This window comes from Eucalyptus grandis, chromosome 5 (assembly GCF_016545825.1).
Source record: "Eucalyptus grandis isolate ANBG69807.140 chromosome 5, ASM1654582v1, whole genome shotgun sequence".
NCBI classification, from domain to species: Eukaryota; Viridiplantae; Streptophyta; class Magnoliopsida; order Myrtales; family Myrtaceae; genus Eucalyptus; species Eucalyptus grandis.
In genome coordinates this window covers 4,027,159-4,041,031 of record NC_052616.1, presented here as the reverse complement: position 1 = coordinate 4,041,031, position 13,873 = coordinate 4,027,159, and the positions used below count along the sequence as shown (strand labels likewise).

Sequence of the window (13,873 nt, the reverse complement as noted above, 5' to 3'; positions counted from 1 at the left end):
TTTTATTCCCGATTGAATTTAAAAGATATACAAGACCGTTAATATTATGATTTGCAAGTAACTCATCCCTTGAAGAAGCGGTAGAATTAACTCAGTTGATTAAAATTTGACATGAAAATGTGCTCTAAAGATCCGTTTGTTTCGCGGAAAATATTTTTCCAAAAGTCATTTTCTAGGAAAATGATAATATTTTCTAAGTATTCGGTTAAAACTTGAAAGTGTTTCCGAAAATATTTTCCGATTTCGGTAAGGAAAATATTTTTTGTTCCCAGATTGGCGCGAGCGTCAAAGCTCAAGGCTCGCCAAATCAACGAGCGCGAGCGTCAAGCTTAAGGCTTGCCAGATTGACGAGCGCGAGCTTGAGATGGAAGAGCTGAGGTTTACCTGGTGACGGCCGACGAATTAAAAAGAAAAGGAGATGAGAAACAAAGAAAAGAAAACGAAAGAAAAAAAAAAAAAAAAAAGAAAAGGAAATAAAAAATAATTCGAATTAAAAAAGAAAATTAAATTTAAAAATAATTTGAATAAAACAAGAAAAAAAAAGAAGAAGAAAGGAGGAGGAAATGATGATTTATAGAGATGTGAGATAAGAGAGATCAAGTGAGGAAAATGTTTTTCACTTTTCAAAAGTGAAAAACATTTTTCCTTAATTTAAAATATTTTTTTCTTTTTATGGAAAATATTTTTCAAAAGAATTTATTTTTACGTAAACAAACAATAGGATAATTAGAAAAACGTTTTTCATGAAATTATTTTTCGTAAACGAAAAGCCGAAAAACGATGGTCATGGTGATAGGTGCGATTCCTACTTATCAAAGGATGTACTCTTCGATCGCACGAGGATAACGGAGTATTTGTCATAATCGACCGGGGGCGTTTTATTAAATTCACACGCACAAGAAGGAGGGGCCCCGAGCGGGGGTGGCTTCGCTCCCTCGAATGATTTTATATAAAAATAATCACGTGCAAAAAACAAAAAGGATGAAAATAAAATTAAAAAGAAAAAAAGAAAATTACGGCAGCGGAAGGGAGAACGACGAACAGAAAGCCGTCATCGCTCGCCCTTTATTGCGCTCTCCCTCTCCATTCCTCGCACCACCAACAACCAGACCCCTCCTCCCTCCCTCCCTCCCTCCCCTCTCTCTCTCTCTCGCGCGCGGCGGTTGGATTCCGTTACGGCGGCCGGAGCCACGCGACGCGCCTCCGAGCATGGTGGAATCGGTGGAGCTCCCGAGCCGGCTCGCGATCCTCCCGTTCAGGAACAAGGTCCTCCTCCCCGGCGCCATCATCCGCATTCGATGCACCTCACCGAGCAGGTAACCGCGCCCCCCGCTCCTCCTCCTCCTCCTCCTCGCCGTCGTCAATCTCTCTTCTCCTCCTTTTTTTTCTTTGTCTCGTCGTGCCGATCGCTTTCGGTTTGCGGTCGAGTTTGTGCTTCCCTTGATATTGCGGCGGTACGGCCGGCGGCGGCGGCGGCGGCGGCGGCGCGTTGAAACTGGAAATTTCGTTGATTTCGTGATCGGTCGGAATAGCGGCCTCGAGTGCCTTAGGATCGCCGCAGCTCGACGGCGACGTACCTTGTTGAGCTGAGAATTCTGGACTCGAGACGTATTCCCGTTGGCACGACATTTGCTCTCCGGCGTGAAAAACAGAGTCGACCGAAGCGCCTTCTGTTCGTCTAATTTTACATCAATTTGTTTTGCCTCCTTATCGGTTCTTCACGTTCAAGAGTCTTACAGTCTCTCTATCTTTGAGATTTTGTTTCAATTAATTTAATTTACGTACACCGTCTCTTCACCGTCTCTTCATGTGCAAGTTTCTGCTGTCATGAGTTTGTGCTGGAAAGGATGGCGATTAAGGATGGCTTTTATGTTATATGCGTTTGGTATATTGAAATTGGAATCTGTGGATATTTTGCTGAGCTGAGAATCAGGGACGTTACATCCACTCTGAGAACCCACCATCCTAGGTGTGAAAACCAAAGGAAGACTGTCGATGCAGCGACACATAAATATTATGGGATCCCTACTAGTTTCTCGCAGAAATTGTGCGTTATGGACTTAAGATGTTTTCCATGTCAGTTGTTTGGTGATCTTGAGTTCGGACACTGTAGAGTCGAGAGTTCGAGACAGTTATCTTTCTCTTTCTCGATTGAATGAAACCAACATCCAATGGCCCAAGAAAGGCATATTCTTTTTGGGGTGAAAATTGAAGCTCAGGACAGTTACTTTTGTCTGAGCAATTGACATTTCTATAGACTCTGGTGCTAATTGAGTGTTCACAGTTAATCATGAAGTGATTTCATGGTTATGAAGCGCTTGAACGTTTGTTGGTTTTGCAGTGTGAAGCTGGTGGAGCAGGAATTGTGGCAGAAGGAGGAGAAGGGTTTGATTGGCATTTTGCCTGTGCGAGATGCTGAAGAGACGCCGTCTGTTAGCCCTGTGATATCTCATGGTGCTCATTTTGCTTCCATTTTGGTGCAATTAGTGTCTACTATTGCTGATATTGATTTTATGGTTTAAGGAAAGTGAACCTTCATGTCATTCAGGTGTGGGAACCGATTTAACTGAACGTAGCTCTAAAACTCAAGCTAGCTCAACAGATTCTCACAAGTTAAATGGGAAAAACCCACAGGAAGTTATTCATTGGCATGCCAGGTACATTTACCGTGCACTTCCCGTAATAACTCGTCGAAATTTCGGTGTCCTGTTATGCCTTTCAGAATTTTCAGAATTTACATTATGAGTCGATGCTGCGTTTCCTTCCCCTATATAAATCGTTCACTTGGTGAGATCTTTATGCTTATCTTTGATTCCAAAATTAGAGGAGTTGCTGCTCGGGCTCTACATTTGTCAAGAGGAGTGGAGAAACCAAGTGGCAGGGTCACATATATGGTTGTCCTCGAGGGTCTATGCAGATTTAGTGTTCAAGAGCTGGGCACTAGAGGAACATATTATATTGCAAGGATAACACCTTTGGAGATGACAAAAGCTGGTGATTTTTCTATCACACACTTATTACAGGAAATTTACATGCAATATTATGTAAAATAGAAGAGAGATCTCAGATCAACACTTTCCTGAACTGAATCCAAACCAGAACAAAATTGAGGGAATTGTTGAGTCAAATTGATTTGAATTCTGCTAATGTACTTGGTGTTCTCCATCAATATGCTGAGTATTGTATATGTCTTCAATCTATTAGAGATGGAACATGTGGAGCAAGATCCAGATTTTATAGCATTGTCTCGCCGTTTCAAAGCCACTGCAATGGAGCTTATTTCTCTACTAGAGCAGGTAAAAATATGATAGATTTCCTTCAGGAGCTAAACATGATAGTGTTTTTATTTTTTTATTTTTTATTTTTTATAAATTTGTGTTATTGAGCAACGTTTGTCCTCATTAATTGTGCCTTTAGTAGGTAATGGATTTTATTAGTTACATTTGATTAGCGTAGTTGATCCACTCTCTTTTGAATTTTGTTAATATAGAAATGCAAAGGATACTAAGACTGGTTTATAAAGTTGCATCGCATGTTGTAAGTGGACACTTCAACGAGGACCCATATTCAGTACCCACCAAAATTCTGCCTCATTACTTTGTAAATCATTTCTTTAACATTTAGCTGTATCTCTAGCATTATTCATCTTAACTTATCATCGAGGTAATACTGCCAGTAAACTTTTATGGTATGTTGATTCTGCATGTGCACAGTTGAATCTAGTGAAAATTTGGTCTGACACATTAGTGCCATTTGTAGTGGTAGATAAAGCCCTTTTGAGTACTCAATTATTTATCATGACCTATAGCATGACAAAATATGGACAAGCAGTTTTGAGACCTGTACATGCATTATGAGCCTTTTGAAGTACCACGGAGGTCCTCAATGCATGCATGGCTCCTAGTAGTCTGACTCAGATTGGCACAAAATTCACAGACTGAGTTCAGGCGAGTCAAAATAAAGCATAAATGAGTAAGCTGTGACTTGACAATAGGAAGATGAGGAGATAACTCAATATGCCCAGGGGCTTTCTTGCTTCCTCGAGTGCCATATGACCAAACTATGGAATCTGTTTACAACCATTTAAAGCCTAGCATATACATGCTGTCATCCCACATGCTTCTAGAGCTTGGTTTCAAATGCATTATGCTTTTAATCATTTGGCAAGTAGACATGATGTTTGGCATTTGGTTGTGGCCTTGGTGCATAACGATCAAGCTTTGATTCTTGTTTTTGCCTATAGAAACAAAAAGCAGGTGGAAGAACAAAAGTTCTATTGGAGACAGTTCCGATACACAAATTGGCAGATATATTTGTTGCTAGCTTTGAAATAAGTTTCGAAGAACAGTTATGCATGTTGGATTCAGTTGATCTGAAAGTACGCCTGTCAAAAGCAACAGAGTTAGTTGATAGGCACTTGCAGGTATTGTTTTGATTATTTTGTAGCTTGTGCCAGCATTATCTTGTCTTGATGGATGATGCATTGGTATGCTCATGCAACAGTCAATACGTGTGGCAGAGAAGATCACACAAAAGGTCGAGGGACAGTTATCAAAATCCCAGAAGGAATTTCTTTTACGTCAACAGGTGATTTTATTGATCCTTAAATCAGCTCCAATCTTACCTTCAACATTGGCTCAGCTTTTTTTCCAGTCTTTGCTGTCAATCTTATACTCTGTTGATTGGGCATATGTCAGGGGTTATCCTGGTCAAACAAAACTGAAAAATTCCAGTAGTACGATTAGAAATAGCAAAGCCAAAGTTGGAGATACAGTGAAACTAACAAATGAATAGGACAATATGCTAATTATTTTGTTTAATACAACAACATATAGACAGCAATATATAAGTTTATTGAATGCCACGTTTTTGAATTATCATGTACTACACTCAAGATGAAGCAATCGATGAATACTTGGATGATTATGTTTCTGATATTTCTAAAAGGATGTTTTGTTCGTATCGGTATTGATCTTCTCGGCCCAGTTAGAAATGTTGAGTCAAGTATTCTTTTCTGATGGAAGCAATTAATAATGCCATCAAGAAGAGAGGAGAGGGGGGGAGAGTTATCTATGGTCAACTTAATTTAGATGAGTAAGGCATGGATAGTAGTGTCTTTTGAATTAATCCTTGATAACAAGGAAACTTAAATGGAGAAGTTGTTTGAAAAATTCTTTATTAGTAAGATATTTGATGTGGCAAGTCTTTTATTCAATGACCCTCTTTTGTTTCTTGGTATAGATGTCTGTATAGTCTTATTCAAGGGAACCATAATATTCACATTATAGCAATTTGATTCAGCAACTGTCCTCTTCACGTGATGTGTTTACAGATGAGGGCAATCAAAGAGGAACTTGGTGACAATGATGATGATGAGGATGATTTAGCTGCTTTAGAAGGTAAAATGCAAAGTGCCGGGATGCCTTCCAATATTTGGAAGCATGCGCAAAGAGAGTTGAGGTATGGGTCAATTTGATGAGACACTAAATGCTCTTAAAACTTCTGAATGGATGTTGATGATGAAAATGCATGCTTGCCATCATCTGGCTATAGCTAGTACTTTTCTTTGGATACAAGATGGAAGTTTGTCTCTATGGTACTTGCTTCTCCTATTTATCGTAAGGCTTATTTTGAACTATTCTCAGACCTAGTCAAGAGGCTTTCATGATAACTTTGAAGTTAATGTGCTTCCTTATTAGGGCTACAGTTTAATTGCTTCTCTTGTCCTTGTGAACTTGTACCATTTTAGGACTGAGAAGTCAGTTGTCTGGCATCTTCAGGTTGCTGATTCTGCATATATTCAATGCTTTAAAATCCACAAACAGTTGGAAACTGAAATTTTTTGGTTTCTTTTGTCAAATTCCAGGAGACTTAAAAAAATGCAACCACAGCAACCTGGATACAACAGCTCTCGTGTTTACCTAGAGCTTCTTGCTGATCTTCCCTGGCAAAAGGCTACTGAAGAACATGAATTCGATTTGAAAGCTGCAAAAGAGCGTCTGGATAGTGACCATTATGGCCTGGTCAAGGTCAAGCAGCGGATTATAGAATATCTGGCTGTTCGCAAGGTTGGCTTATTACTTGACCTCAGAAACTAGTTTTTATCAGCTTGAAATCAGATTTTTCAATTATGATTTTTCTTCAGTGCAGCTTAAGCCAGATGCGAGAGGGCCAATATTGTGCTTTGTTGGTCCACCTGGTGTTGGAAAAACTTCTTTGGCTTCATCCATTGCTGCTGCTCTGGGAAGAAAATTTATTCGAATTTCTCTTGGTGGTGTAAAGGACGAGGCTGATATTAGAGGGCATCGGCGGACATATATCGGAAGCATGCCTGGGCGTCTTATTGATGGATTGAAGGTAGAGACTTCCCTTTGTTAGTTTTATGTAGGACAATGCAAAAATATATTACATCATTGTGATGAGTTTGGCCGACTTAGTAAATATTATTAAGAGACATCAAGTTTCATCATGGGGATTCAGGCCTTCCGTTGACATGGTATCAGATAGAATGTAGTTTGGTTTTTTAATCAGCGCACGAGATAATCGTTTCTTGCATCACAGGACTAGGCAATTAAAAATGATAATGGTTTTGTTCCATATACGCAGCCAAGAGTGAGTTGTCTTTACAGATTGAGTCTCTATCCCATATCCAATCTCCTATTTCCTTCAATCCCCAAAAATTGGAATTGACTTTTCGTGTCCACAGATGTCTAGTTCCAGAATTATGCTGTCAGCTCATTCTTTATGGATCTGCAGTTGTGCATGTAACCATTGAACCACCTAGAGAAGGTCCTTGATGATCAGATATCTCTTCACTGTGTCTACCATCTGCTTATAGAGATTCCCTACTTTTGTCTCTCTCCTTTGTGACCTATCCATCAGTAAGATGCTTTTAATGCCTTTCATGCGAGGGAAGGAAAACTTAACATATCACATTGGCTTTTAGGGAAGTTTTGATTTGCTGATTTGCTCTATTTCAACAATGAAATGCATTTGAATGTTAATCTTTTAATTTTATGCGGACTAGCGTTAGTCTTTTACAGAATCGGTTCCAGACATGACTCTTTAGGTTAGAAGTTTAAGTTATGCGAGAGACTTTGCTTAAATGCCAGAGTATACCTTAATCATAGTAATGTGAGGAAGATTTATTGCTTTTCTTGTGGTAGTAGTGACTATTATCTGATAAATCTTGTCATGGCAGTTGTGCTGACTTGCTCCAAGCATTTGGTTTCTTCATACTTCCTTGCTCTTAGTTTTCTGTTACTAAATGTCGTCTCTCGCTTGAAGTGTCTCTTTTGCATAAGAGGACTGGACTGGATCATAGTCATAATGGCGAGTCAATTTGCTTTTTTTCTAATCCCACTGTTTGATTGAGTATGAATTGATCATCTAAACTATGGGTGGTCAAAACGCTTTTGGACAGCTTGCTGGTTGGCTTTCTTTAAAGATTTCCTCTCTATCACCTTGGCATTGGTTTTAATATCTTTGACTATTCTTACCTTGTGATCTGGATAATGAGCCTGGTTGGCTATGCTTGTAAGTGCTTTGGCTTTGAAGCTATGAATAATTTTTCTCTTTGTTTGGCTTTTAGAGGGTAGCTGTTTGCAATCCAGTCATGTTGCTGGATGAGATTGACAAGACCGGGTCTGATGTTCGCGGTGATCCGGCTTCGGCTCTCTTGGAGGTTCTTGATCCTGAACAGAACAAAACTTTCAATGATCAGTATCCTCCATTGTTTTTTTTTTCTTTTCTTTTTTCAATGAGCATTACGTTGGATAAGTGTTCTTTGGTTGTGCATTATTGGTGCTGCACTTAAGTTATTCGATTCATCTTTGAGCTGTATTCTATAAGTGGTTACATCAATGGATTCTTCCCCACTGTCATTACAGCTGCAGAGTACAATAAATGGATCTTAGTTATGGTCTGTGCTTGCAATATCTCTAAATCTCATTTGCCTAGTAGTAATTGCAATTTTAGTTAGCTTATTAACTAAGTCTATGCTCTTCCAATTCATTTGGTGACCACATATTATTTTCCTTTTGCCTTCTTCTAAGTTGGATTCTTGAGAACTTCAGAACATAATTTTTAGGAGTTGTTCCTGCACAGGGTTTTGAACTTCTGATACGAATTTTTCATTATATCAGATCATAGTGAGCTGGAATTATTGATGCTTTCTGGGTGTTTGAACCATGATCTGCGAGTCTTTCAGTTGCACGAACTTTTTATGCATTGTATCAGTGTTTCCTTAATTGATCCCAGCTATTTAAATGTGCCGTTCGACCTATCAAAGGTGACGTTTATAGCAACTGCAAATAGACTGCAGCCTATACCTCCACCGCTGCTTGATAGGATGGAAGTCATTGAGCTTCCAGGATATACTCCTGAAGAGAAGCTGAGAATTGCCATGCAGCATTTGATTCCTCGAGTTCTTGATCAGCATGGATTGAGCTCTGAATTCCTTCAAATCCCCGAGGTACTCAATCTGGCATGTGGCCTGTCATGGAATAGAATTATGATGCTTTTAGAGTTGGATGGTCTATATATTTTTTTTATGAGTTTCACATGTTCTCTTGAAATACAGATGCTTATCTTCATTTCTTGATTTCAGTCGAATGTCTCACTTCATTTACTTTACTTTTTTCTGAAAAGAGGGGATTATTGTGATATTTCTGCACTTCTATTATAGCAGCTTTCCTGCATTTAAGTTAATTAGGGTAGTTGCAAGAGAAGACCTTTGGCTAGGTTTTGACAAGGATGGGCATTTGATGATAGCCTATGTTGCTTTGCGATACTGTGGAATGATCTCTTGGGGATTTGTTGTCTCTATTTTTCAAATTGTATCTAGTGATGATGACTGGCACGTCCTTTTCTGGGACAGTACATTATGCAAATGGATCTTGGCTTTCCTTGATGGAGAACCTGCGTGTGAAGAATTCAGAAACTTTAGACCTACATAGGCAACAAGTTTCATATTCTGGATTCAAAGCTAAGCTCATTGAATAATAGTCATTTATGTAAAATTACCGTCTGAATTAATGGTGCTTCTTGCGAACATTTAATTAGTATTTAAATGCATCAGTTACCATTTGTTGAATAAGATCCTCAAATCACAGCACTTACTGGTGCTTCTCTTGATTATTTAACTAGTTCTTGAAAAATTGAAATGCAATTACATTTGGACTTCTTCTGTTTGTTGAATATGATCCTTATTAATCACAGCAGTTAGTATCTAGGCTGTAATTTAGACAACGGAAGAGAGATGAGTAAAATGAGCAAAGACATGTAGTGAAAAGTGCTCAACAATCTGCTGAAGAACATAAGCCAATTGAGAGGGAACTATCCAAGTGGATCCCATTGGAGCGGTAAAGAGATTAAGGATAGAAAACCTGACAAAAGTGCATTTGTTTGTTTGTGTATTCTGTAGTGTGTTTGCCTATTTACACATTCGTTTCTTTTTGATGTATTTAATGAATGTGTAAAAATTCCTTTGCTTGTTATTTGGCAGGCTGTGGTTACACTTATCATTCAGAGATACACTAGAGAGGCTGGCGTCAGGAATCTTGAGAGAAACTTGGCTGCCTTGGCTCGGGCAGCAGCTGTGAAAGTTGCGGAGCAAGAACAAGTTGTTCCATTAAATCAGGACATGCACCGGCTGGCATCACCATTGGTGGAAAATAGACTTGCTGGTGGAGGCGAAGTGGAAATGGAAGTCATACCAATAGGTGAAAACAACCATGAAATATCTAGCGCATTAAACATTGCCTCACCTTTGGTAGTAGATGAGTCAATGCTGGAAAAAGTACTTGGGGTAATTTCCTGCCATATAATCTCCAACTTCCTAATGTTTCTTGTGATAAAAAAGTGTGAAAAGTTTGCTTCACTCTTTCGCTCTTAGGAATGTTGCTATTATCAAAGCATTCAAAATGTTTATAAGCCAACCTATAGCTTATTCTCGTGAAATTGAAAGGAAATTGCTCTATATTTGCTCATATGTTCTATCAAGAACTTATCTAATGAAGATTTCTCTAGTCTCATGCATAGTGTATTCAAACTTCTTCAACATGTGGCAGTGTAGCTAATATATTCTGAGAAAACGCATGCATTTGTGTGATGCTCATAAGGTTAGATGTTAGAAGGGTCCATTGGGCATGACCTCAAGTGGAAACTATTGTGAACGAATGAGCAGATATAATTAAAAGGGACAGCCTGGTGCATGATGCCCCCGCTATACATGGGGTCTGGGGAAGGGTTGGACCACTTTGGTCTGATGCATGTAGCCTTTCCTTGCAATTTTTGCAAGAGTCTGTTTCTGCAGCTCCAAGTGGTGACCCCCAGGTCATGTGGTGATAACTTTACTGTTGTGCCAAGGCTCCCCTTCATGAGCAGATAGGGTAGCTTCTACAAAATATAACGTGCCATTAGCCTTTGCAATGATTGAAAAGCTGAAAATGTGTGACAATTCTCTCAATTCAGCTTTGGTACTAAGTGGTTTTTCGTAATCTTGATCTCCTTTTGCGTAGTTTTGTTATTCAGGAGCCAGTTCAGTTACCCGAATCTATTGATTGCTCTAAAGTCTAAAGTCCGTACTTGTGTAAAATGCAGCCTCCACGGTTCGATGACAAGGAAGCTGCAGAACGCGTTGCAACTCCTGGTGTGTCTGTTGGTCTTGTTTGGACCAATTTTGGTGGAGAAGTTCAATTTATTGAAGCCACAGCTATGGTGGGAAAGGGTGAACTACATCTCACTGGGCAACTTGGTGATGTTATTAAGGAATCAGCACAGATAGCGCTTACTTGGGTAATTTACTTATTCAGTAGATGCACAGTTGATAAGATTTTTCTGTTTCCTCTATAATTGGAAGTTAAAATTATCCTCCTTGTGATAAAAAACAAGGTATATCTTGATAAGTAGCAACAAAAGTTGGGATTTTGAGTGTTTACTTCATTGGGGATTCCATGTGGTGGTTTATCATTGTCTATTCTGTTTGTTCTCAATCAGATTATTGCATATATTTTACATTATTACAGTGTGTTAAGATCGTTCTTCTTGCTTAAAGATATGTGATTTGAGATCTGTATCTTGTACAGGCCAATTTAATTAGTACTTAACTATCAATACGTTCCACAGCTTGTTTATATTACTTCCTGTCACGTTTTATGCCCTTTCTGAGTAAATACATACTATTGAATTGAAACCTGCTAGAAGTATTTGATAGCCAGACTTGTTCTTTATGTTCTATTGAGAATTCAAAGTGACAGCAACTGTTTTTCTGTGGCTTTTGCAGGTAAGAGCCAGGGCAGCTGATCTCAAGTTAGCTATTACGGATGAAATTAATTTACTTCAAGGGAGGGACATTCATATACACTTTCCTGCTGGGGCAGTTCCTAAAGATGGACCCTCAGCTGGTATTACTCTTGTAACGGCATTGGTTTCACTTTTCGGTCAGAAGAGTGTTAGAGCAGATACAGCAATGACTGGCGAGATGACCTTGAGAGGTCTTGTGTTACCAGTTGGTGGCATTAAGGATAAGGTTCGTCTTCTTCTTAGTATCATTTCAGCTAGTGTTGTTGAAAAACAGAGCGTACAGCTATTGTGCAGTAGGTCATGAATTTCTGTGTCATGCGACATTTGTATATCATAGGATGGTTCTTTACTTAATCACGGCTTCTTACAGTTGTATGGGGGCACTCAAGCAAAACATGAGGGATTTAATAAGAAGCATGTTGTTGAGATATCTTTGACGATGCTGGAGTAGCCTTTCATTCAATTTTAATAACTAAATAGGTCATCTCTTTCTTATGCTGTCAAGAAAATATGTGCTAGAGGTAGTCAATCTTAAACATGGTGCTAAATATGCTATAGTTCATAAAAAGTGGTCGCTGTGCTTTGATTTGGATTTCAGTAGCTCAGTGCGTGCCCAAGTTATTCTAGAACTGTTTGGCATAGTCTGTTGGACTAATATTGAGTAGTCTCCCAGAAAATGATCTGTTAAGCCATTTTAAATTGTTTGGATTCTGGTCTGCTTCTTCATATTAGAAGTGTTTGGTATTTGTTTAAGACATCGAATCTCATCTTTTCATATATATGGTATGGAAGTTTTCATATTTGTTTGGACAAGAATTTCTTTGTAAAGTGACAGCTTTCTGATGTGACTACCAGAAGACCCATGCGTTGAACGGTCATGAAGGCTAAAAGATGCATGAAGGCGATTTTGTAATATTTAGGCAGTAACAAAATTAGGGGGAAAATCTACTATTGGACGGTTAGGATAAAGCTTTTAAATCTCCATTACTATTATCATGTGTTTACTAAAACTATTGAGGGTTAAAATTGGACTACGATTGAGTTTTTGTTAACGTGTGTAGTAGGATGCATGTATATGGTTAGCCAGTGGGTAAATTGTTACTGTTAAGCATTAAATGGCGCAAGCAAGCACCCTATCGCTGCATGAAATCAATATAATAATATGTTGGTGCATACACATAATGATTCCGATAATGGACTGATCTCAAATCTGGGAATGCATGAACAACCTGGGGCCTGTGAAACGTTGCATTTGGCTACATGTCAATTTGTCTAGTTTTAGGTTCTAATCCTTTACTTGCAGCAGAATTTACAGGGTAAAACTAAAGTCCAATTGCTTTTACTGTGAGATTTTCTTATGAGCATTATAGGACCAGTTGGCTTTTCTTGTCTAATGAAAGATGTGACTCAATGCGTAGGGTACTGAGTTACTGGAACTCGTGTTAAAACTAAGAAAGGCCCCATCTCTATTTTGCAGATTTTGGCCGCACATCGTCATGGCATCAAGAGAGTCATACTGCCGGAGAGGAATTTGAAGGACTTGGTCGAAGTACCATCAGCCGTGCTAGCCAATCTGGAGGTACCTTCATTTGGCTTGGGCCTTTTGTCTATTTAACATTTCCCAATTGGCTTATTTTGGGATCCCGACGTACTTGCATCTTTTGGTGAAAATATGTAGAAGCTTTGAGAATTATGCTTAAAAGATTTAGGTGCGTGTGTTTCTAACTATAGCAGTAGGGGTGCATCTGCAGAATGAGTTCATCAGCAAGAAGTTTTATTTGGGTTTTGCTCAAAGATGTAGGAAGTTAGTTCACTCTTAGCCAAAAGTTGACTTATCTCCCATTTGGACTGCCTTCTGAACTGGTACTTTATCGCCAGATGCGTGATTCGAGTATCCTGTCAAAGTTGTTTCTACTTACTCCCCAAATGCATGGTGTTACTCAAGATGTTAGGTTGTTCTTTGCAATGCGAAAGAAAGAATAAGATTGAAACGAACTCATCAGATCAGTGATGCATTCATCTAGTTCTAACAAATATAGTGGGGTGGTATTGCGTTCCCCCTTTCTTCTGATCTGCAAGCATAAACTCAATTTAACAGGTAGTACTCGTCAAGAGAATGGAGGAAGTGTTGGAGCAGGCTTTTGATGGGGGGTGCCCCTGGAGACAGCACTCAAGGTTATGACAGGTCCTGGAGTCCTGGATCATCTAGCAACTTTCCCGGGCGATGCTCTTCACTGTAGCTTTCGTTCAAGCTACCCCCGTAACCTTTTGCCCCTTTGGAAAATCAGTGGGACGAGAATCCTTGAGCCAGAGGTTTCATACGCTGTCTTCTCAACAAGTGCATATTTTTAGGAACCGCGGCAGTTTGTTGAATCTGGCCTCGTCAGCTGGCCATTGAAAATGGCATTTTCCATTAGTCGCCCAGATTCTCTCACCCCTATCGAGCCTTTCGAGTTTCCTTTTGTGTCTGTAATATGAATTCTGGCTTCGTGCTGTATTTATTAGTGTGGGGCAGAGCGTTTCCCCCTTCTGTTTTCCAACCCCCCAACCAACTTGTTTCTTATGGCGC

At 39.3% G+C, this 13,873-nt stretch overlaps 1 protein-coding gene across 1 annotated transcript; it reads left to right on the top strand.

The window, feature by feature from the left end:
* The first annotated feature begins 1,116 nt into the window (after nucleotides 1-1,116).
* Nucleotides 1,117-13,867, top strand: LOC104443593 (lon protease homolog 2, peroxisomal). The gene is made up of 17 exons (XM_010057086.3): nucleotides 1,117-1,316; nucleotides 2,342-2,454; nucleotides 2,549-2,657; nucleotides 2,825-2,994; nucleotides 3,205-3,296; nucleotides 4,244-4,423; nucleotides 4,504-4,587; nucleotides 5,333-5,460; nucleotides 5,867-6,068; nucleotides 6,151-6,357; nucleotides 7,592-7,722; nucleotides 8,260-8,473; nucleotides 9,506-9,808; nucleotides 10,603-10,797; nucleotides 11,285-11,530; nucleotides 12,782-12,883; nucleotides 13,403-13,867. The coding sequence occupies exons 1-17, from the start codon at nucleotides 1,210-1,212 to the stop codon at nucleotides 13,484-13,486; spliced, it is 2,667 nt and encodes an 888-aa protein (XP_010055388.1). The 5' UTR covers nucleotides 1,117-1,209; the 3' UTR covers nucleotides 13,487-13,867.
* Nucleotides 13,868-13,873: the final 6 nt, after the last annotated feature.